This window comes from Dermacentor silvarum, chromosome 1 (genome assembly GCF_013339745.2).
Source record: "Dermacentor silvarum isolate Dsil-2018 chromosome 1, BIME_Dsil_1.4, whole genome shotgun sequence".
Classification (NCBI taxonomy): domain Eukaryota; kingdom Metazoa; phylum Arthropoda; class Arachnida; order Ixodida; family Ixodidae; genus Dermacentor; species Dermacentor silvarum.
In genome coordinates this window covers 199,386,519-199,411,973 of record NC_051154.1, presented here as the reverse complement: position 1 = coordinate 199,411,973, position 25,455 = coordinate 199,386,519, and the positions used below count along the sequence as shown (strand labels likewise).

The following is a 25,455-nucleotide window of genomic DNA, read 5'->3' as shown; positions in this document are numbered from 1 at the left end:
TTGCTGGTACCGCAATAAGGAAACTGAGTGCGCGCCGGCGTTTTCATGTTAGACCGCCCGGGCAAGTATTGCGGGGAAGCTGATGCGGCGGGGGGCTACTGTTCTCAATCATGTGCGCCTCGTACATTTTCTTCTTCACATGGGATCTAGCGGCTGGAAAACGTACCATATAATCGCAATTTGGCGATGTACTAAACGTTTCTGCCGAAAAATTGTGTTTTCCAGGAATGTATGAAATGGTAAAAAATAAGCGCAACTCTATTGAGTCCTTTTTTTGTGTTCTCGATAATTGAACGTGGGCACTGGAAAATCGTATGTAATGGGATCGTATAAACGAGGTTCTATCCTATACCGAATATTCGAAAAACAAGTCCATTTCAATGTCTCTATTGCGAAGGCGCACGGAAAGAAAAAGCAGTGCATGAATATTTAAGAAATCGAACACTATATATTTAACCATTTCAGACGCTGTGTACACAATTGTATACACCCAAGATAGTGCATCAACAGCAAAAGCACTGATGAAAGTAATGATATTTAAAATGTGTTGCATATATCTTGAAACAATCATGATTGGAATTGTGCTGCAATTTTGGATAACATGTGCAAAATGTTTTAGTAAAATGAGTGGGAAGGTAGGTGGTTGGGTGTTCTTGCTCGGTGACAGTATGTTGTCAGTATGTTGTTGTATGTAGCGGGTTCACTTCTTCATTGTTTTTCACAACGTCATCGGATGGGATGGGATAACTTTATTGTAAGGTCCTGCGGGCTACGGGGCACAAGGCCCCATAGAGCGGGCTACTCCCACGTTGGGACAGGGAGTTTTAGCTCCCTGGCCGCATCGTGGGCTCGCTGGACGGCCCAGAGCTGTTCCGCCAGGTCCGTGCTGCGTAGTTTTTCTTGTAGCCTCGCAGAGTCTTGATTCTTATTTGCATGGGTCCTACCACACGGCCAGAGCAACGTCATGCACCAGGCATAATTTTCAAGTGGCTGGATAAGTGTTTTTCAAGCTTTTAAATACACGAAATACATGATCTTCTCATATTTGATGCTCCTGTAGTGAGTTTTCGCGTCGAGTCCACATTCTGTAAACTTGACAAAACTCACTAAAGAAGTGAAAATTCTTAATCTTTACTGCAGCTGTACACTTTCTATGATTCTGAAGATGCCATAAATATGGTGAAAGTAAGTTTTCAATCAACAGGATAAAGTGGCGTCTGAAAGGGTGAATTTGTGAATCAAATTATTTGTATGCTCACTATTCAATTCAAAATCAGATATTCAAGAATTTTCATACCCATAATTAAAATCATTTAGAGACAGCAGAAAAGCAACTTACTAAAACATTTTGTCACCACAGCTTTTTGTGCACAGTAATACACACACACACACACTCACACTACTGCTGTGCCAATATGGAACACACTCCCCATGCTGCCTGTTCTGTGTTCCTCACTCAACAGAAAACAGCACATGAACATTGCTGGAACTTTAAGGTTCCATAGACACAGCTGTCAGTTTTGCACGCCAGATGCGCATGTCATGTTGGTGATGATGCTCTTTGGGTACAGCATAAAGCAATCATATCTCATTAAATATCTTCCTCCATTAACAAGGTATGCTTCTGCCACCCATGACCAAAGCATGCAACTGATTATGTGACTTGTACATGCACGAAACAGAAACAGCCATAATCCTTATGCCTAGCCAAAGAAGTTATCAGTAAAATTGTGCAGAGAAGCTGAGTTAGTCCAAAGCATGACTTCGATAAATATTCATATTCAATTCGATTTGAAACGTACATTAATTCCACATCCCACATTTTCAATTGATTTAGAAATAAAAAAATTTGAGATACCAAATACTAATAAAATAAAGCTTGCTCTTGTGCAATTACTATTTCAATTTATGCAATTACTATTTCCACTCGTAAATTCACCTCCTCTAAATTGCTACCAAAGCCAGCAATGGGGCAGCATTAGTTCTGTTGCTGATGATGATTTATTGGCATCCTTTTAGGAATTGGGGAAATAGTCACCTAGCCTGCTTGAGTTACTCAAGTATGCTATACAGGCTTTTCATTCTAGCATTTTTGTATACATTTCTTCATACTTTTTTTTCTTTTCCTCAAAACTTATCTACCTTGTACAGCTACAGTGAAATCTCGATATAATGAACTTCAGGGGACCGCGGTAAATGGTTTATTCTGAAAAGTCGTTATAATGAAAGCCCCAAAATTAACCATTCTGTCCATTAACCGATCATTTCATAAGTTGGCACCATATGAGCTATCCACGAAGACGTCGTTGTTGGCTCTCGGCCTGCGCTGTTGCTATTTGCCATTGATTCCGGCCCCACGCACCACCACCACCACCTTAGGACCCCCGAGCTAAACACGGTCCTGCGCGTGACAATTGCCACTTCGGGATCTTTTCAGAAAGAACGGCTCGCCTGACTGCTCAGCTGACACACTGTTACGTTGCCTCAGAACGAAAAAGCTAGTCAAGAGTGAAAGTATTTTGCGATGATGCCTGACCTGATGCATGGCTTCTCACCTCGCTCGTCCCTCTGCTTTACTAAGCTGCGCTGTCGGAATATCAGTCTACGTGGGGCCTTCGGGCACCCTGCGTCGCTGTAAAGCACAAGAGCGCCATCCCAAACCAACGGTCCGGACTCACTGCAAAGCATGCCGGCGTGTCATCTGCCAGCCATCCTTACGGTTGGCTGGTGCAGAAAAGGTGCGCATGAAAGAACCTGTGTGCACGTGTGTGCAACAGTCGTTTCCCTGGTGACATGCCGCTCACACCCATTCGCATGATCGTCGCGCTGCATTCGAGGCTTTTTCGGAACTCATGGAGTAATTATAGCGGGCGAATGACCTTTTGAGAGGTGGCCGCCCCGCTTTCCGATGCGCCAAAACTGCGTGCGAGCGTTTTTTTTTTTTTCTTCCTCAGGTGCTGTCTCAGATTTTTCCAAACCCATGCGCCACGGCGTCCGCTTTCGGCGCCTTGTCGTCTACTAGCCTCCTGTTTTGGCTGCCGCGACTGGATGCCACGGAAATATATAAGAATCCCCAGACTTTTGAATATTAGGTTGTAGTACTGAGGCGTTGTTAACATGACACAGAAACTGAATAACGATCGTTATTCTGAAAAGTTCGGTATTCTGAAGTTTGTAGTACTGAAATATTTTTACATTGAAACTACAAGAAGTAAGCAGGGGATTTGTGAAAAGTTTGTTAATGTGAAATGTTCGTTAATGTGGGGTTTGTAGTAACGAAATTTTACTGCAGCTATGCCTGTAACGGATCCAGTCGTATCAATCTCTTTCCTGCTTTATCTTCACCAATACTCTACACGTCTCTTAGTTATCTCAACTGCTGACCGGTTGATGCTTCCGTCCACTCTAAATCGAAGTGCTTCTGGAAGGTATACATTATCTCCGAGTCTTACTAGATGAATCCCTTTGCATTCTATTAGGATGTGCTGAGTGGTCTCGGTATTTTGCTGCAGCATACACATACCTCATCTGTGCTGACCAAGTCAAAGAGGCACTACTACCTAAATGCACCACAGCTCACCTTCTATATGAGACATTTTTTTCAGTGATTCTTGCTCTAAGATCTTCTGCGTGTACTGAATCTTAGCCACTTGAGCCACTTTCTCAGCATCTGCAACAAAAGAAGGCTATCAGTCTCTGCTGTGACATAAAAATGGCAAGCTACCCAGCACATAAACATTTGAAAATGCAACAAGCAAGATATTGCGACCAGGTGAGCAGCTTGTCTAGAATTTTGGCCCTTCTGACATCTGGCCACACTTAATATGAACAGGCACATCATGATTCTGTACGAGTTAACAGGATATGCTAGATGTAACAAAGTGCTAGGTGTAACAATATTGGTGCTCTTAGAAAGCAGACTAGGCTCATACTCAAACGAACTGTTTGCTGGAAAATGGCCCGTTAAATTAAAAAGGTGCTTATAGACATGTTTTGGTGAAGCCGGACAGCAGCTCTATATGGGAAGTTTTCTTCAGGAAAACTCCTGGAGAAGAAAGTGTTACGCAAGAAAACTCTGAAGGCTACATGTATGAGCTAAATTAAAAACAAGTCAAAGATATGATTCTTTTGAAGATGTTAGTTATAAGTGTTTTCTGTTTGCCATCCCACGAAGCTAACAGACAATTCAGTTCTCAGAATAGCCACTGGGCTACCGCGGCAGGTCTCATTGAGATCTGCTGGCTTCATGTGACTGCAACAAACAGAAAAATAAAGCCCCTTAGTTGCCCTTATTCTCTCCTCGCTCATTTCTTTTTACCAGTCACAATGTTTTCTACACTGCTTACAGCAGTTTACATTATTAAAGGTCCAAAACTTTCTAACTAGAGGTAGAGGATTTTGTTATGAAACATTGAAGTTTGAAGAAGGTGTGATTCCATGCAACTTAGCATCTTTACACCTAGTAAGCAGACTCTAAACAGAAGCATCCGCTCATATCAGCTATAAATGTTTTGCTCACTGCCTGACAGGGCCAACTTCATGCAAGTCTTTCTTCTTTCTCTTTCATTTAAGAAAATACAAACTTCAATATGTTGGGTTAATCTCCGATAAACCTTCTTGGTTGGTGATTGTTCCATTTGTCTAAATTAATGTGCTGCCCAACCAGAATGATTTCAGTCGAATGTTCACCTTCGGACACTGTTTAGAATTATTAATTCTACGGTGCAGGGACACAGGATGAACAGGCAATGCGGGCAACACAGCACCGACTTCCAATTTTATACAGGGTGTTTCAGTTCACTTGGGCCAAACTATAAAAATATGCAAATGCTACGTAGCTGGGCAGAAAGAAGGTAATGTTGTTTGCCATCGCTTGGAGATACTCACAATATTTTTTGCACTCCGCCTAATGAGATAATCAGTCTTAATTATTTATCAACTTCTCAATTAATATACTTAGACGAAAAGCGTCAATGAGAAAATTGTAGAACAGCATGAGAAACCCCTGATACAGCTTTCTGTTGCTCAATACATGCTACATAAAAGTGTTTTTCCGAGCGTGAAAGATGCCCACGAATACACGCAAAGTACCTCGAGCGGCCAGTCGCGTGGCAATTTTGCGTGTATTCGCGGGCTTCTTTCCCGCTTGGAAAAACACTTTTATGTAGCACATATTGAGCAACAGAAAGCTCTATCGGGAGCTCTATCTCTGCTCTATAATTTTCTCATTGATGCTTTTCATCTAATTATAATAATTGAGAGGTTGATTAATTATTAAAGACTAATTATCTAATTAGGCAGAATGCAAAAAGTAATCTGAGTATCTCCAAGCGACGGCAAACAACATTACCTTGGTTCTGTCCAGCTACAGTGAAATCTCGATGATATGAATCTCACGGGGTCACGGAAAATATTCGTATTAGCCGAAATTCGTATCATCGAAACACAATTAAAACTAGCTAAATTAAAGAGTCGGAGGTCAACTCAGTCAGGCACGCGCACGTAAAAAGCATTTACAGTACAGATGACTTATAATGTAACTGTTTATAGCGCAGAACTGGCTACAACGCGGCCTTTTCCGACTCCCGTTTACCCTCCCATAGAACTCCATGTATGTGCATACCGCTTACAGTGCAGCCGCGTGAGACGAAATACCAGTTATAATGCGGCTTCCACTGGAAAATCTCGCCGACAAGGGCGGTAGCGAGCACGCTTCTCAACGAGGTGCGCCCACCGACGGGAGAGGAGATCAACGAAGGCGATGTGGAGGAGGAGCATGAGACGTGGAGCATGAGTCCAAGGGCGACGTCACCGCGCACTGTATGTGCGAGTGAAAGCGCGCCTTTCGCGCGGGGGTCGCGCGCCTTCACGCACGGAGAGCGAACGCACAGCGGAGAGCAAACGCGACTTCCGTCATGGCCGGGCACGCCAGTCGAGCCCGGCCCTGCTTCCGTCGCGCGAAAGTTCGCCCGGGGGGGGAGGCGACGCTGTGCTGCGGGGCACCAAATACGTATCTTGCAACCGGGCACAAGGGTAACTGGCGACGCAATCTCCCACCAAAAGGCAACGCAGGAGGGAGGGAAGGAGGAAGGGAGGGGGGGGGGGGGGCGGCTTCTACTCTGCCAACAAATGCATTCTTGTTCTTTGCGCCTGTGCCGGCTGTCGGGGTTGTCACGCGCACCGTATCTTGAAAGCGATCTCCACACGGCTCTGACCTTTGTATGCGCTGTGCTTACGCCGCTCAGTTTCCGTTGAAGTGATAGACCGCACAAACCTTTCCTTCGCTCGCTGCCTGCGGCCGCCGTGCGCAAAAGCAAGAAAAGCGCCACCTCGTCAGCGTCAAACTCTTCGCACCCAGTCGCGGCCTCCGCGCTGTCCGGCGCCGCATCCGCGCCTCCGCACCAAAAGAGAAAGGGAGAAAGCGCAAGACTGCGCGCTGTTCTTTTTCGCGGCCGTCGGTGGGGCGGCGTTTATTCGTATCAACCGACGCGGGTCGAAAATCGATTCGTAACAACCGTTCTCTAGCATGTTGCAAAGCAATGAAGCTCAGCCGGGACCACAGAAAAATTCGTATCATCCGGAAATTCGTATTAGCCGTGATCGTATCATCGAGATTCCACTGTATGTAACATTTGCATATTTTTAAAGTTTGGCCCAAGTTAAGTGAAACACCCTGTATAATTGGGAATAGTGCATTTACACACAACCATGCATGCACAAACCCACATTACTCTTACTGTCAACAGTGACCGAAGAAAATGCCTAAGAAATGCCAATTAGGCATTTCTTACGCTTTAGGCATTTTCTTAGGCATTTCTCATGCCTAAGAAAATGCCATTCTATCATCAGACAAAGCAATCAAAGGGGTGTCGGAACCCATATTACCTGAGAATGCCATCTATTACGCCTCAATAATTTTTAACATATGAGTGTGCATGCATGCTAAGAACGGTGCATTTTAAAATCCCTTTAAGGTTCACAGCCATATGTACTTGTAGGACGGCAATGAAACGTTTGAAAAAGCACACTTTTTTGGAACAAAGCATTGCCTAGTGTCCCTCTGGGCGTGCTCCGTGACGTCTAGAAAAAATTCTAATTGTGCTTCTGCCCCTCGGCTTCCGCCAAAACCGATTTTTTGCTTCACTCTATGGTGGCTATCAATAAAGTAGTTTTGGTTGGAAGTATCCGCCCTTCGCCTATTTTACTGCTACGTGCTCACGCCCCCGCTTGTGCACTTTTACAGTGAAGCTGTTAAGGGCTAGTTCCTCCATGATCGTGTCCGCGTGTAGAGAAAAACTATCATCATCAGCATTTCGACTCCATGTGCATGGCGGTTTCCCGCCAGTTGTGCCTTAGCACAGGTGTCAAAACGGATGACTAACCTGACTGATAAGTTATGACATCAATAACACCACATGCTCGTAAGTTATGTCACGATTAACTATCACGTGTGGCGCATACCCGCATTGGATATGTGGGTATGAATGAGCCAGGGACAAGAAAGAAAGAAAGAAGGAAGGAAGGAAGGAAAGAAATAAAAAGAGAATGAAAGAAATCACGTGTGGCTCATACCCGCGTTGGATATGTGGGTATGAGCCGCCAAGAGCAGGAGCGGGAGAGATTTCACAGGATCCTGATGCTGCCATGCAGTGTGCCGCAGCTATGAACGATGTGCTCATACGCTAGTCTATGACAGTGGGGTGGACTTGGCACAGGAAACGCACTACTTGGCCATCGTGCCAGGTGAAAACAAGACGCCGGTGTCCTTGCTCTTTGGCGAACATGCCGAAGATGCTCAATATAATCAATAATGATAATATATAAATTCACTATACCAATATTCACTACAGCAGACCCACCATAGTCACAGCTTCGCTGGCTTCCATCTTCACAGTAGTGGAAGGGCTCTAAATTTTATAATCAGCATTTATAATAATTTATAAGCATTTTATAATCTTCTTCTTCTTTCTGGGGTTTTACGTGCCAAAACCAGTTCTGATTATGAGGCACGCCGTAGTGGAGGGCTCCGGATTAATTTTGACCACCTGGGGTTCTTTAACATGCACTACAACGCAAGCACACGGGCGTTTTTGCATTTCGCCTCCATCGAAATGCGGCCGCCGCGGCCAGGATTCGATCCCGCTACCTCGTGCTCAGCAGCGCAACGCCTTAGCTGACTGAGTCATCCCGCCGGGTGCTTTTTATAATCAGTTAACAGTCATTGGGAAAAGTGATTTCTATCTCGTTTCTTATCTTTGAAAGTGTTACCATGAGCTGCTTGCCCGCATGGCTCTCCCGTAGACATGCGATTACTTTGCTTACAGGTGGGCGCACGCAAGCCAGTGATATTGCCATGCGTGCATTCTTTTTTTTGTGAGATGCAAAAGAACTGACAGAATATCAATTAGCAATCTAACAACTGATTACAGCAACTTTCTTAATCGCTTTGTTTTTCTGACAAGTACACACCAGTTTGTTTGCAAGCGCTCACATGACATGCCTTGCTTTCGCTACGGCCGTGTATCCTAGTGCGGTATCTCTACTAATCCAGTTAATTTTTCCATTCTTCTGGCCTTTTGTCCTTGGTTTGGACATGGCTCAGAGTCCACCACAACGACGTATTTTCTGCGATCGCACCCTTGGCACGACATAAGATAAAAATGAAAAATGAAATGGAATGTTTAAAAAAACGGGCCTCAGTTGTGTCAAACCTTAAACATAAAAATAAGTTGTGTGAATTTTATTACACTTGTAAAAAATTAATTATGCTAATTTATTATTACTATTATTACTATTATTTGATATGAAAACACACATACACACACAGAGGGGGAAATAGGGATGGAGCAGGCTGGCAACTGACAACAAAAGGGGCAGAAAGCCTGCCTACTCTTTAGGAAGGAGGGAATAGAAAAGGAAGTGGAAGATAAGAAGGGAAGAAGAAAGAAACAGCAGGATGACAAGCCACAAACACGAAAGTAAAGCAAGGCATACAGTGAGCAAGTAGGAACAGAACATATATGCAGGGAAAAAAATATTTAAAAAGAAACACACATAGGTCACACTAATTACAGAAGAATGTAAAAATACAAAGACAAAGTTAGCAAAAAAAAATTTGTTCCTTGCAAAGTCTCCCTAACGGGACCCCAAGCCAGTTTCTTGTCAAAAAGTAAGCAGAGTGCAATGAGCTTGGTCGTGTTGAGAAGCACAGCCACTCGGATACATCCATTTATTCAGCAATAAACCATGTATAAAACAGAATACAGTAGAACCTTGCTGATACGTTCCCGCTTAATATGATTACCCGGCTCCTACGTTTGCAATCGCGAAAAATAAACATGACCCCATAGAGGAATGTGTTAATACATTCCGGTTAATACGTTCCCGGAAAATACGATTATTCGGCAGCAACGTTCAGCATTACAGCAAACTGCGGTCATATGATACGTTCTGCAGCGAAAAATTATCATTCAGGTGTGGAAAAAGGCCGCTCTCATGTGCTTGTGAAACGCTAAGTGGCAGACGGCCACCGCGCGGCTTCTCTGCAGTGCTCAATTCCCCAGTCCCCTTCGCGACTTCTCTGCATTGCTCGTTCGCCTGAATTGATGAAGTGCGGCAGCAGCGGCGAGCGAATTGACCTTTGCGCTACCTCACCCCTTGTTTCAACACAAACTACTAAGCGGCAAAAACAGGCGGACGCCGCGCGCGCGGCGCTGCCACTTGCCGAGATCGTAGCGGAGATGCTGGCGGACGAGGCGCCTGAAGACGGCGGCGAGAACGAAGGCTTGGGCCCACCGGCTACCTTTGCCGCAGCTCTTGCTGGCCTGGAAGCCTTACAAAGCTTCTCTCGCACGAAAGACAACGAAAATGCGGACAAGGGTCTGCAATGTGTGCAAAAGGAGTTGTTCCTGTCCAAGGATGTGACGCATCAGCAGAAAATACAGCCGAATCTCAATAATTCGAACTCGAAGGGGCCCGAAAATTTGTTCGAATTAAAAGAAGGACTTATTTTTGACATATCTGTGCACCATAGCGCTACGTACGAACGGTGCGAGTCGTGAAAGCTCGCGACAAGCAAGCACATAGCGAGCGAGGGCCATGAAACTGCCCACGACAGCCAACGCTCGCATCCCGATAGCGCACTCTTCTTCTTCACAACCACAATCTCTCTCCTCCTTGCATCCCGATAACGACAGCGAACGAAACTTCAGAGAGCGGGCGGCGCCGGCACGGCGACGCACACGTGCGGAGACCGTCGAAGGTGAGGGAGGAGGGCGGCAGGGAAGCACATTTGGCCTCGGCAACCCCGTCGCTTCGGTGGCTCCCCTCGCCCTCCCTCTCAACTCTCTCGTAGCTCTTTCACCTTCGACAGTCTCCGTGCGCGCCCACCGCCGCTGCCGTCAGCCTGGCGCCAGCTCCCCAAAGTTTCGTTTTCTGCCGTTGAAGCGAGTGTTGGCCGGACTGGGCCTTCGCGTTCCTTCCCTCTGTGCCGCAGCCGCAGCGTTGGCTGAGACGTCGGCACGTACACGCGTGTTCCGGCGCGACGCAGAAACAGCGACCTTACCATCTGAGAGAGGAAATTTTCAACACGGTATTTTTTTTTTCTTTTTTATTTCTCCACGCGGCGTTGAGGGGTCTCTCCTAAGCTTTTGCTTTATGGCGGTGTCAGAGCAATGCCAGTCGGAGGCGCCACCACGTGATTTGGCGTGCTGCTGAGAGCATTATCAGTGCACAGTTATGTTCGAATTAACCGTCACAAATGCTTTCGCGTTCGAATTACCGAGTGTTCTCGCACATTGGAATACACATAACTTTGATGGGACCACAGCGTCAGTTCAAATTAATGAGATTCGACTGTAACTATGCTTTGCAAGAAATAAATGCTTTCTGCCCTTGCACCTCAATATGGACTTGTCAGCTTCAATTTTTACTGGATTCGGATTGTACGTTTTCCCGGATCGTACGTTTATTTTCCACGTATTTTATGAAAAAGTATGAACGAGGTTCTACACTACATTAAAAAATGTGACATTTTATCGTCACCTGAAAAATTATGTCCTTCTTCTTTCTCGAAATAAGACGCTTTAAAGAATTTAAGTCTGTAATAAAAAAAATAAGAGCCTATGGGGACACATTTTCTAAAAAAAATTTTACCACCGAAGGGCTAACAATGCAGAGCATACACGGTGGGTAATGAGGTCCTACAGTGAGGTGACAGTCAAGCTTAGCTTAGTACAGTGTAGACCGCTTATAACATAAGTCGCCGGAGTCGCGCATAACTGCACTATAAGCGGTACCGCACTATAACCAAAACAACGATTTTCAAGCACTGCACGTATGCAAAACATGAAGACCAAGCATGTAGACAGGCTTTGTACTATCGCGGGCACATCGCGATTACGTTTTCGCCAGTGAGCTGGCGAAAACATAATCGCGATGTAGCCGGTGCTCTTCAAGCTCGACAGCTTTGCACCGAGTCAAAACGAAACAACTGTTTGCCGCAACCGCTGCGGAAAAAACTGTGACCGCTATCGACGATTATGAACGGCGACTTTGCGGTGCTGAAGGCACGCGCCCAGCGCACGCACCAAGTCTGGACGAATTAACTACCACTCGCTGCAACAAATGCAGTTGAAACTGCGGTCGCTATCTATGTGATCATCGATGGCGACTACGCAGTTTTTTAGGCACGCGGCCGACGCGCGTATCGAGTAAAAACGAAACTACTGTTCGTTGCAACCGCTGCGGAGAAAACACGGCCGCTATCGACGCGATCGTGTATTACGACTACGCAGTTACGAAAGCCCGCGGCCAACGCAGTGTTATACACGGTGGTAAACGCAAGAATACAGGCTTTAAAGACACAAATAGGCTCGAAGCGTTCCGGCGTTGCTGTCATTTACGTACGATTTCAACTGATGGCTGTGGCGATGCGGACTCCGCCGCTTCGTTTCGGTTGGACGCTAGCGCCGTTCTTGCTCTTTTGCGTCGCACATTTGCGGCGCTCCTCGCTCACCGAGCTCCGAAAGTAGTTCGCATTAACTGATGTGCGGCCAAATAAGTCCGAATTAACGAGAGTTTGATTGCATTGAATAATGCATACGCCGGCCGGCGGCACGCATCTTTTTAAGAAGCGTGCTCGCTGCCACACTTGTCGGCGACATTTTCCCGCGGAAGCCGCATTATAACCGGTATTTCGGCTCACGCGGCTGCACTGTAAGCGGTATGCGTATACGTGGAGTGCTATGGGAAAATTAATGGGAGTCTGAAAAGACCGTACTATATCCGGTCCCGCACTATAAGCGGTTACATTATAGGTGGTCTATACTGTAGATAGTCACGTTGTGAGTGTGCATTTTGCATTGTAGTCATGCTCTATCTGCCTGTAAAACAGAGGCTATACCAATGAGCCCAAGCATTGATCCACTGTTTGAAACTGTTGCACATTAAAATATAACAGCCAGTTGTACATTAGAGCAAAGGTAACAACACACCGCATGAGAAATTTGGCAATGAATGTGTGTTTCATATTGTCCTCAAAAAAAGACAACACAGCATAACATCAGCCCAAAAGCAACACTTGTGGGCTCTTTGACACTATCAAAAGCTTATTGCTTTTGATAGTGTCGAAACAATAAAGCGACTAAACAGGTATACCATGACTTTTGACTCACCAATGATGGCTTTCTTCCTGTCAGTTTCAGCATCTTTCTCCACAACCTTTTGCCTCTGTTCAGCTATGAGCAACTTGGTTTTTTCAGCTTCCCTGTAACATGGCCAGAAATGTGCATAAATAAAGGTCCTCATGTGACACTTATGCATATGTAATGCCAACAACAATCAAGACAAACCTATTCAAATTCAATGAAGCCATAGAACAAATAACAGAAAGCAATGATAGACAGCGAACAATCTGACGAAGATGATTAATACATTTTATTGGTGCAAGGATCATAGAAATGGTGGGGGTTCAACTGCTAGCTCTTTATTAATAAGTACAGAAGGAACCATAATCTAAATTATTTTCTTTGTATTTCAAGTTGCTGTATTTCATTTCACTGCATTAGTTCACTGGGAAAGTTGGATACGGAAAATGTTCACTGTTAAATATAACGTCACAGCCTTTCCTTGGATTCATTCAAATTTGTTTGTTTATTTCAGTGCAAGGGCCCCAAATGATACATGCACATTCTAGTTTAGGTCTGATTATACTCTGTTCCTACATAGCAGGCAACACAACGAAGGCTAGAGAGACTTCTATCACTGTTTGTATCTGCGACCAAAAAGTAGTGTGTCACATGCAAAAGAAAGACATTAGGTACAGTCGATGTAAAATTAAGTCTCGTACTGTTAAGCCACAAAATATGATGGATTTATTACATAAAAGGCATTGGAGATCTAACCCTATTTACCACGAAACAAAAGGAGCAACATGTTCCCGCGACCAGCGGCCACAGCACATCACTTGCGCTCCCTACCAAAACATTGTTTGTTGCCTAATAGAAGCACAAATATCCACAGCTAATGTGTGACTTGACATACACATCAAGTCACACATGGGCGTTGTAGTTGATGGCATCAGTGTCCCAGCACTCATTGACACTGGCACGTACATATCTGTGAAAAGTGCCTAATTGCGCCGACGCTTGAGCAAAGTTCTCACACCGGCTGCATCACGCATCCTCTGTGTCGCCAACGGAGGCACGCCTACTGTGCTTGGCATGTGCACTGCTTGCAGTGGCATCACGGGGTGCCTAATCACTGTATTTTATGCTGTTTTGGAACAATGCCCCTATGAAGTTATGCTCGGCTAAAGACTTTTTATCGTCCCATTCAGCACTCTTTGACTGTGCGTCTAGTGTCATTTAGCTTGAACTATCCCACAGCTGCTATAGTCCACCAGTCACATAGCCGCAGTTATGCTCTGCCGAAGACATCAGCCTGTCGCTTCAAGCCACTACGTACGTCCCTCTAATGACATTTCCATCTGTTCCTGACAGTGTCTATGTGCTATGTCCCACTGCTGACATACTGCTTGAAAAGAATTTGACCGTTCCTTATACCATGCTCACTATTACAGGCAATCAGACTTCACTCCCTCTCCTTAATTTTAACGGCTCGTATCAAATTGTTCCCAGAGGCATGTCTTTGGGCAACATCTTGCCTATGAACGATAGCGAGATATTGGCTTTTGACGTGGCCCTCTACCGTCGAAATTCCGTCGCCCTCTATAAGAACCTCCGATTCACCTACTCTTGTCAGACGATCTTAGCAAGATGATTACACCTGACCTTATTCCTGCACAAGCTGCTGGCCTCCGCCATCTCTTGGAAACTTACCGCGGCATTTTTTACCTTGATGGCCGCCCTTTAGCCCAGACATCGGTGGTCACTCATCGTATTTACACCCGAGACACCAATCCGATACGCCACCGATCGTAGCGTGTTTCAAATGCTGAACGACAAGTGATACAACAAGAAGTCGATAAGATGTTGACTAAAGGCGTTATCAAGCCATCTTGCAGTCTGTGGGCATCCCCTGTTGTCCTTGTCAAGAAGGACAGCAGTTGGCGCTTTTGTGTCGATTACAGACACCTCAACAAAATCACGCGCAAGGATGTCTACCCCTTAACACGTATTGATGACACTTTGGACTGCTTGCACCGAGCCAAGTACCTTTATTCCACAGACCTTCGATCAGGCTATTGGCAAATCTCAGTAGATAACATGGACCGTTAGAAAACTGGCTTCATCACACCTGACGGCCTTTACCAATTCAAGGTTATGCCGTTTGGCCTTAGTAATTCCCCAGCAACCTTCGAAAGACTGATGGACTCCTTACTTCACAGCTATAAATGGTCCACATGTTTGTGCTATCTAGAAGATTTGATAGTATTTTCACCAACTTTCGCGAGTCATCTAAAGCGTCTATCGGCCATTCTTGCTCTTTTCTGACGCGCTGGCCTGCAATTGAACTCATCCAAGTGCCCATTGAAATTACCATTCTTGGCCATCTCGTCAGTGCCGCTGGCGTTCAAGCAGACCCTGACAAGATTCGCGCTGTCTAGAACTTTCCTGTTCCGTCTTCCACCACAGACGTAAGAAACTGTTGAACTATGCTCATACTTCCGTCATTTCATCAAGAATTTTGCCGACACCGCTCCCCCACTCACAGACTTACTTAAGCAGGACATTGCTTTCACATGGGGCCTTGCTCCGACCAAAGCCTTCTGCGCCCTCATACGCTTGCTAATGGCTCCCCCATTGCGGGCTCATTATGATCCATCGGCTAACACTGAACTTCACACGGATGCCAGTGGCCATGGAATTGGGGCTGTACTCGTTCAATAGCAGTGTAATGCAGAGCTCGTAATTGCATACGCCAGTCACCTCCTGTCACCCGCCGAGAGGAATTTTTCAATTACTGAATGGGAGTGCCTGGCATGAGTTTGGGCAGTAGCCAAATTCTGCCCCTACTTGTATGGCCGCACATTTTCCGTGCTTACCGATCACCCCGCCTTGTGCTGGCTCTCGTCAATTAAACATCATCACGACGCACCCTGGCAGCTCCTCATTGATAGCGGCTGCACCTTCATGTACCGAGTTGTTGAAGACCTCCTTCGCTCCTGTTCTGCTGAGCACAAGTTTTCCACCGCCTACCACCCGCAAACAAATGGATTCACTGAGCCGCTCAATCGCACGTTGACAGAAATGCTGCCTATGTACATTTCTGACGACCACAGTGATTGGGACTGCATGTTACCCTTCGTGACCTTTGCCTTGAATTCGTCCCATCACGAGACCGCTGGCTTTTCACCATTTTACCTTCTATTCGGCCGCCTCCCTACTCTGCCCTTTGAAACATTGCTTCCTCCCTCGACGAACACTGCCACTGAATATGCTCAAGACGTCTTCACTCGGGCTCACACGGCGCGCCAGGTTGTCAGCTCCCGGCTCACTGAGCCTCAAGCTGCGCAGAAGATCCGGTACGACAGCCATCATCGGGACATTCGATTTCCTCCTGGCTCCGTTGTCGTCCTATGGACACCATGTAGCCGCATCGACTTGTCAGAAAAGCTGATGCCGCGCTACACCGGGCCCTACACGATATTGCGTCAGCTTGGCAATGTCAACTACGAGATCGTCCCGCTGGACTCGCCTGTCCCCACTGACGTTGTGCATGTGTCTCGGCTGAAGCTTTACTTTACCATGAGTGTACATCCCTTATAGTTAGCGCTGAGACAGCGCCTTTGCAGGCCGGGGTTATGTTACAGCGCAACCAAGAGTCAAAAGATGACGATTTGATGTGTAGAGGTGGAAACGATCTCGACAGCCACCCTGTTTATGTATCGTTCTCTGTCTTGTAAATATTGTAAATACATCTTTATATGTGACTTCCGCATCGTAACAATATTATGATCATGAAAGCACACTATGTTTGAAATAATTTCTGCACTGCCAGGTGGACTAATTTCAGTGAGATTCCTTAATTATACAATTTCCAACAGATTGCATAGCTTTTACCCACAGACAGCAATTAAAAAAGAACTGTTTATATAGATGGTATATTTATATACTAAAAAGCTATTTCACATAGGAGAGCCATACTGAACATCCTCTCAACAGCAACTTCCACAGGTAACTTACATCATTTCATAGTTACGTCTGATTGTTTCAGGAATTTTCGGCTTGGTCACCCGCACTGCTTGCACAAATAGACCAGGTGCCATCACATTCAAGTCTCTTTGCAGGGCCGTTTTCAAGTTCTCGTCAATCTGGTCTGCAATCAGACAAGAAAAACAATGTGTCTATGACAGTGTACATACAACAGAACCAGACTCTGTTTCAAGACAAACTCAGTTGCCAACTCACTCAGCTTCATGAGTAAAGGATGTTTGCTAAAGTGCACACTAAAAAAGCTACATAGTTTACCCTTGGCAGATGGGTAGATTACACTTCCAGGCTTGCAAATAGGTCAGTCTTACCCTAAGTCGAGGAGCAGTGTAAGTCTAAAAGAATGCAAAAACAAAAGCTGGCTGATGGCACCGCCACCCTGAAACATCCACAGTAGCTCCCCGTGATGTAGATCCTGGTAGCGTCTGCTTGTGTCTAGTTAGTAATTCTTTAATAAAAATCCTTTAAGCAAGCTTTTTTTTTTTTTTCAATGCATCTATGAGAAAGCAACCTAGTGGACCTGCCTCATTAAACACAGCCAAGAATTAGGCTTATATTCTGGAATCGGAATACTCATGATGAAATAATAATGCTTTCATCTGGGAGTATAATATCCTCCAAGGATCTAGGCAATGAAAAACACTGCCTTTTCTTTCTGGTTCCCTTGCAATGTAATTTGGAACAAATCAGCCACACAAAAGAAATAGTGCAGAGTTACAAGAGAAACTCAACTTTTTCTTTCTTTTCGTAATAGAACAGGTGAAGGCTCATATGGTAAGGACACCACAGTAGCCTTCTGACACCCATAGCAGTGAACTTCAGACAACTCCCCCAAATTTGTGAATATGCCTCACCAGGCTACGACTAAAATCTAGAGATACTAGCTTAAAAAAAAAAAAAAAAACATGTCTCAGATTGATGGGACACTAAAGGCAAAGTCAACCTAAAGTGAAACATGATTGCTCTGATTTGTACAAGAATTCCTTTTAGACTGAGAACAAATCTTTCGTAAGTGATAAAATAACAAATGTAGGACAACATTTTGAAAATCTTGTCTCAACTCCAACGACGTATAAATGTCTCGTTCATAACTGGCAAAAATGAAATTCAGTGGTTTTACGTGCCAAAACCACAATATGATTATGAGGCACGCTGCAGTGGGGGAAATTTTAACCACCGGAAGTTCTTTAATGTGCACCTAAATCTAAGCACACGAGCATTTTTGCATTTTGCCCCCACTGAAAAGATCCGGTTTGATCCCGCCATGGCTGGGATCAAACCTGCGAGCTCTAGCTCAGCAGCACACCACCATAGCCACTACGCTACCATGGCAGGTCTCATAACTGATAAATTAGAGTCAAATACAGATAATATTATACTAATTATGCTGCATTTAATCATGAAAGAAAATGCACTTTGGTCACTTTTATTAGGCTCTCCAATGTAAGAAATCAATGTTCTCTTTTCGTACTGGTCCGTGAGAGCTAGTTGCAGGAGTGCGGCGCCATCTCTGTGTGGCTCTTAACTCAACCCAGGCAGTGGTCCCTGGCTTAGCATGGGATTTCCTTATAATACACGCTGCTCATCATGGACGGTTTGATTAGAGAATTGAGAGGCTACTTCAGCTGCAATTTTCTCTGCAACGAAGTCATGTCATGGAGGTTTCTAAAAGAGTAAATAAACTATCTAAACTGATTGAATGTTTGCCTTTAGCCTCCCTTAAAAAACTGTACACCTTCTAGTTTGTGCTTATCCGGTAAGGGCGCTACATGCCCTTGAAAAAGCAGCAGACCTTCCCCCAGTTTGTAGCATATATTACCGCACTTACTCAAGTAAGGCCTGCCCTCATGTAAGACCCACACCTCTACTTTAGAGCACAAAAACTTATAAAAACAGTTTTACTAAGCATCATGCGCATACTCGCGTGTTGGTTAATTTTCGCAAGTCACTACTAATGGCACTAGCCAGTGCCCTATGGATGATTTCATCATCATTGTCACCGTATCCTTTCAAATTTCGGTTCCCGATCAGGCGGCATAGACAGATTAAGCACGCTTTAACGGCATCGACTGTGCTGGGGGGGCACTGTTTAGCTTAATGGTTTCAGGCACATTAAGACAGCATCACTGCAAGAAGTGCAAGTGTGGATTTTGAACGTGTGATGGATTTTGGACGTGTGGCGTGCAGTTTCGTTTGAGACAGTCATCAAGAGCTGCAAGAAGGTGAGAATCTCAAATAGTAATGGGCAGCACGGAGGATGGAGAGCTTTAGGAGAGTGCCAATGAAGTGAGCTCGTTAAACAATGAGAGCAGCAGAAGTTATGAGAACGACTGAAAAAAAACTGTTCATAGCTGGCCGCTAGTGGTTGCATTATCCTGCATAACAGTCAAAGCATAGGCGAGGGCTTCAGCGAGTAGTCATAAGCCTACCTCGTGTAATGACCGCACCCTGTTAAAAATTTAAAAGTAAAAAACGCAAAAGAAGTGGGCCTTACATAGGTAAATACAACATTTTGACACATTTTCTCACTAAAAGATGACATATGTCTCTACAAAAATGTGAACTTACCAAACAAGTTTATGTAGACCTCTTGGAGGTTGTGAACACTGCAGAATTGATTCAGTTCATGATGCACCTTATTAAAGATCAGTGTCTTATCGTAGTCAGCGGTGTAGTTCTTCACCATGTCATAGACTGCAACAGAAACTTGGCAATGTGAGGTTGCCTCAGAAGGCGCAAATAACACAAGGACCTGGATTCTTTGCTACCTTCCAGCATCTCTACTGAAATTTAGGTGCTATTCTACTTCTTCGAATGCTTCATAAAAGATAAATAGGTCCTGTGAAAATCTGTAACAGCAAATCAGCCATGACAAACACAGCATTCCATTATATAAGCTGTTTCAGCTAACTTGCACCAGCTTTAAAAAAAACACATGCAACCAACTCAGTATTCTTGACTGTCTTTAGCAACTCAAAGTATTTTTTATGAGCACAACTCAACAATTAGCACAGTTTATTTACCAATTTTAATGTGTTAACATAAATGCAGAACCTTCAAAAGAAAAGTAGTAGAATGCATTGAGAAGTATTCAACTGAATTCCTGCCATAAAGATAGCTGTATTGGTTTCCATTTTTCAGGGCTCCAATGAAAGCATGTGAAATCTGAAAATGTACCATATAAATAGGCACTTGCGCACTGCGACTTTAGTGACCTCAAACATGCTCTAAACAAATTATCGATGCTGCTTGTAGACCGAACCTTATGCCTAGGCCATAGCCACAAGCAAAAATGATGAAGGCGAGCCGATGGCCACGACCATCTTGGATGCAGTGCATTCACTGCCATATCCGCCTCGCCCATTTAGTGTGTCAACAGCAAAAAGCCAGATTCAAATATTTATATGCACTATTTTTCGCTATATCATATGGCCCCATTTGCTCTATCGCTTCAGCAGACAAATTACCTTGGCAATAGTGGAAGCCAGGACTGTTGTATTTGAACCGCCTCATTTGCTTATGGCCTTTTCAGACATCCTGTTCATGTGTAGCAACCATCATTAATTCGAAGCATGTTTGAGGGCACTAATGTGACCATGGAACTTCAAATTTCACATGCTTTTTTTGCAGCCCCGAAAAAATAAAATGACAACAGCTATCTTCATCAAAAGAATTCAATGTTTCTGAATAGGCTCTGCAACTTCATTGAAGATTTTGTATTTAAATCAATACTTTAAAAGTTGTTTATTTAGTACTGTTAATTGATTATTTAAACTCATAGTAAAACATACCCTGAGTTGCTCAAGAGGACAGTCAACAATACTGCATTGGTTGCATTCATGTAGAGCCCATCGTTTTATTTTTTTTTTTTAAGGCTTGGCACTTGCTAGCGAAACACCCTATATTTCTGTCAAGTACAACAAACAGCTAAACTCTAATGCAAGGCAACAAACTTAAAAGCTACTATTCTGTACCACGCTATACAGCAATATTAAATTGCAGTGTTTCAATACATGTTATGTGCTATACGCCTGACTGTCGTACAGAAAGAAACATTAAAGTGGACTTCCTACGATAGGAAATGTGTGCATGGGAGTAAATTTATGTGTGAAATAAAGCGAGCATTGTTTCAGTAACCAATTACAGATGTAACCAGTTACTTTATTGACAAGACAAGCTGTAACAGGCTATGCAGATTCGAGCACTTGAATATGGCAAAAACTACAGAACGCCTGCAGTCATGCCACTCGGCAGCCTTGCGAATGAGCAGGTTCGGACAGGCAAACCCGGCCCTCATTATTTGATTCGTCATTTTAATGGCAGGTAATGCAGCCTGCATTTTCAGCACCACATACTACATAAGAATAGTGTTTGCCTGAGTTCGTTGGTTGCACATAGCACAAATGGTTTCCAGCAGAACGTATGGACACGGACAGAAAGGGACGATGACACACGCTGTGTCGTCGTCCAGCGTGTGTCGTCGTCCCTTTCTGTCCGTGTCCATACGTTCTGCTGGAAACCATTTGTTCGCTGGGCACATACTGCATCTTGTGATGGTATCCATTTCTCTGCAGCACAAGCGCCTCAATGTCAGAATGTTCATCTTCAGCGAGTTTAAACTTTGCTGTTTCAATTTTCATCGAATAGTTCCCAACATACGTTGACTAGTTTCACCCGACCGGTGTTCATACATGCAACACCACCTTTCCCTCCAGCATGCCCATCAAACGAAGTTTCAGTGTCTATGCTGATGTCCTTACAAGAAAACGAGGGAAGGTGACTAACAAAAATTTTGCAAAGCAATATTCAGTGAAGATAAACAGTGTGTGAAGGGCTGCAGAGGACTCACTGAAAGAGCCAGCCAAGCTCGTTCTCGTTATTGTATTTCTGTAATGTTAATAAATGGTAGGGGAAAATAATGTATAAGTAACCAATCGATTTTTAGTAATTGCACAATTACTTTCATGGGGCAGTAATTGGTAACTGTAATGAATGACATTTTTAATGAAGTGCTATATTTTATTTGATTATAAGGCCGTCATGAATAAAAGGCAATGGTTCCCCCCCCCCAATTGGGGGACCCAAGAAAAAGAACTTAAGTATCCACACTAATATAAGGCGATATAGCGTAGCCGACGGAGGATTGCCCTAAATAGTAAATTACTAACACGACCAAAATACACAATGGCGACCATGAAATAGGGGGAAGGGAGCTTCAACATGCAGAGGTGAGGGTTCCCCATGAGAAAATGAAACTAGATAGGTGTGAACTTCCCCTTGAGGTATGGCTTCACAGCAGCATGTGTCGCGATGCTGTGAAGCCGCACGATAAGGAGAAATTCGCATTGCCGTGTAGCCACAACTCAAGGCAAAATTTATATATAACCCGCACTCTACCTTTACTGTAAACGTTTTTTAAATTCTTGGTGCGGGTTATATGTGCAAAAATACGGTACTGCCTCACCTGCCAATTTAGCTGGTACAATTTGCGCTGACGTTTCAAACCTGGATTGCGGGAAACGTGACGCTGCTGCTGGCATATTAAAACAATAACTGAATTTATCAGCCTCACATATAAGGTCTTCGAGTCAAAGTATTCTGGGAAAAAAAAACTCACCTTATATTCAAATAAATACAGTAATTATAATTTCTTACTTTTCTTTAACATGTACAAGTCTGTTTTAAAATGCATGCCTGTGTGGCAAAGCAATGTAAGAAAAAATTGCTTAATTATCGTACCTTCCCTATTTTTGAGGAATTTAGAATGCATTTTCTGAAACACTTTGTATGCAACAGTACAATAAAGGCAGAGCACTTTGTAACAAAGCAGAAGCAGCACACATGAATGCTGACTTCCTACTTGCAATTTATTGCAACCATTACTATTTTATATCTGTATCTTACCTTGAATCCATGAGACATCACAGACACCAATGCAAGAATTCAACTGTGTCATCCAGCAATGCTAACGATACAGTGCTCAGACATTTCTCTACTGCTCGTATAAAGTGAGATTCAATAATATCTTTTTTGAGTCTGTCTTTCGCTTGCTCCATAAATCCTGTATTGAGGAACAAGGGTGAACACTTGCAGAATATTCAATAGTAAGAGCAAGTGAATCTTCATTCTTTTTTTTTTTTTGCTGCATTTTCCTGCATCTGCCAACATCTCCAATATAGTCTCTAGCAATTAAAAAAAAAGTCAGAAAGCACATACTTCTCGTGAACTTACGTAGTTGGGGTTCATTATGCTTCTTTGCGAAAGGTTCTTTCTGCTTTTCAACCAGTGAAGGGACTTTTTATAAATAAACTTGAATTCTTACGTGCCTTGCTGTGATGTCAAATGGGTTCGAGAGGTGCATTTTGAAGATGCTAGTGGCTGCAGTAATTGATCAGTTGGAACACAGCAATCGTTAGTATGGTCAGTACTTTTTTTCAAGCAACTTGTTCTTATTCAGCTATTTACAACACTATGAAACTGAGTGAGGAACAGGTATCCCACTAGCAAATCCAGCATTGGCCGGTGATGGGTGGGTACATAGAGGTGAGGGAGATATGGGCCCATGCCATGCTCACAGTATCACTGCTGAAAAGTATATCAAGATGCCGATGAAAATGAAGTAAAATAAACACTCACCACTGTCTGGGCTTAAGATATTCACAACTTCAATTCTGTCGAAGTAGATCATGACACCACCACTGGAATTTAACATTCAATTAGCAAAACACTTAAGTGGGACACCTCAGGTGCAGTATGTTACAGCACAATGATTCAACCAATTGAAGTGAAAGGTAACTATACCAATTGTAAACACTGCATTATAAAATTTTAAAACAATGCTAAAAGCCCAAGTTGTACCAAAATTTTATTTATTCCACATGCTATACTGTGCATGGTGTAATTGGAAGGTGAATCCACTCAAACCTTTATTTTTTTTTTTGTCATTCTCTGGGTAAAGACTTGCAGTACTAATTTGTATTTCGGACTCAGCTTTGCATACACAAAATTGGATATATGGTATGAACAAAGGGAAACTTCTTGAATGAGTTCGTCCAATGCAAAAAGTGGTGGCAGGTTTTTCAACAGAAGCATGTTTGAGCACTGTTTTTTTTTAATTATATATATATATATATATATATATATATATATATATATATATATATATATATATATTACAAGCTTATTAATGTACTGTTAAAAGCCCAAGTTGTACCAACATTTTATTTATTCCACATGCTATACTGTGAATGGTGTAAGTGGAAGGTGAATCCACTCAAACCTTTATTTTTTTTTAGTAATTCTCTGGGTAAAGACTTGTAGTACTAATTTGTATTTCGGACTCAGCTTTGCATACACAAAATTGGATATATGGTATGAACAAAGGGAAACTTCTTGAATGAGTTCGTCCAATGCAAAAAGTGGTGGCAGGTTTTTCAACAGAAGCATGTTTGAGCACTTTTTTTTTAATTACATATATATATATTACGAGCTTATTAATGTACCTGGTCCCACAGGGCACATTTTTTACTTCATCTGTTTGAAGAGTTACCTGCAAAAAACAAAGCAAACATCAACTTCTGCTCCATTCCCAATGTGGTTGGACAGAAAATATTTTGCGATCATTCCAATGGCGATTGAAGTTCATATTTAACTTAAGCGGGATCCTTTGTATGTGCATGTGAGTCAGAGATTAAGACGATCACCTTGTCTAGAAAAATAAGTTACTATGCGAAACCTTCCAAACCCACCTGAATTGATCGGTAAGTTGTAATGAATGGGATCATCATATGAAATCCTGGATTGCTAGTTTGCTTAAGCAGTGCGCCTCCCTTGGAAATAAATGCAAGAAAAATTTTATTAGACAATGCGACACAACACATTTGCCAAAGAAGTGAAAACTAGCTCACCCGGTAATAAACCCCAACATGACCTGGAACACGCAAGAAAAGAAACTGTCAAAATGCGAAAAGTGAGACCATGTAAAGTGTAATGCACGCACCCTATTCTAACTAATTACACTCCAACACATGCGAGATCAAAAGGACCATAGCAGTCGACGCCGCAGTCGACGCCTTACCTTCGTCGATTTTGTGCAGAGAAAAATTGACGACAAGGAACAATGCAAATGCACATGTCAAAGCTGCAACTCCTGAGTTTGGCATTTTACGCCTGCAAAATGGTATCACAAAATGTACTGATTTCTGAATGCCGTCGTTTCTAGAAAGAAAACACACACGTTGCTTACCAGGCAAGTATGGCACCGCAAATCTACGCTTGATTACCTACTAAACACGATTAAATGCACATTACAGTTGATGACGCAAGACTAGATTTCAGGATAAACAGAAAGCGAAAACTACTAAGGCGAAAACATAACGAAAACAACACCGTAACATTCACTCCGGTGCGCGCACTCGCCAAATTTGTGTTGACGGCCACAGAACACACTTGGCCCTTCGGCCGGCTACGACTCGGTTACTGACTCGGCTAGCAACAGATGTCGTTTTGGATCTAAATGGATTGAACAGGCTGGGAATTGAACAAGCGGGACGACCATGGAACAACCCACGACCTCCTCTGAACAACCAGAAAAACTTGCATTCATACTCGCAGCACAAAATTGAAGACTGGCACACCCCCATCCATGAACGTACCCAAGAAAAGAAACAAAATATCAATGCAGGCTTACCTTACCGCCATGCTGACCGCTTTGACACAGCAGGCAATGTCTTAGAGCTAAGCGAAAAGTTACGCGTGAACGCCTTCTTTGCGTTAACTACAT

The 25,455-nt window shown here is 43.6% G+C and overlaps 1 protein-coding gene across 3 annotated transcripts in view; it reads right to left on the bottom strand.

Annotated features, from left to right (window-relative positions):
* LOC119436636 (erlin-1-like) overlaps positions 1-25,142 on the bottom strand; it is a 48,438-nt gene extending 23,296 nt beyond the window's left edge. The window contains exons 1-10 of one of the 3 annotated variants that reach the window (XM_049659392.1): positions 24,919-25,142; positions 24,751-24,842; positions 24,581-24,603; positions 24,422-24,502; positions 24,176-24,222; positions 23,310-23,371; positions 19,242-19,367; positions 16,647-16,779; positions 12,675-12,766; positions 3,581-3,670 (exon numbers count right to left, since the gene is read on the bottom strand). In XM_049659392.1, the coding sequence (XP_049515349.1) occupies positions 3,581-3,670; positions 12,675-12,766; positions 16,647-16,779; positions 19,242-19,367; positions 23,310-23,371; positions 24,176-24,222; positions 24,422-24,502; positions 24,581-24,603; positions 24,751-24,835 (739 nt within the window). In that variant the 5' untranslated portion in view covers positions 24,836-24,842; positions 24,919-25,142. The remainder of the gene's footprint in view (positions 1-3,580; positions 3,671-12,674; positions 12,767-16,646; positions 16,780-19,241; positions 19,368-23,309; positions 23,372-24,175; positions 24,223-24,421; positions 24,503-24,580; positions 24,604-24,750; positions 24,843-24,918) is intronic. The other 2 variants (XM_037703563.2, XM_049659398.1) reach the window with 2 other exon arrangements.
* Between the last annotated feature and the right edge of the window lie 313 nt (positions 25,143-25,455).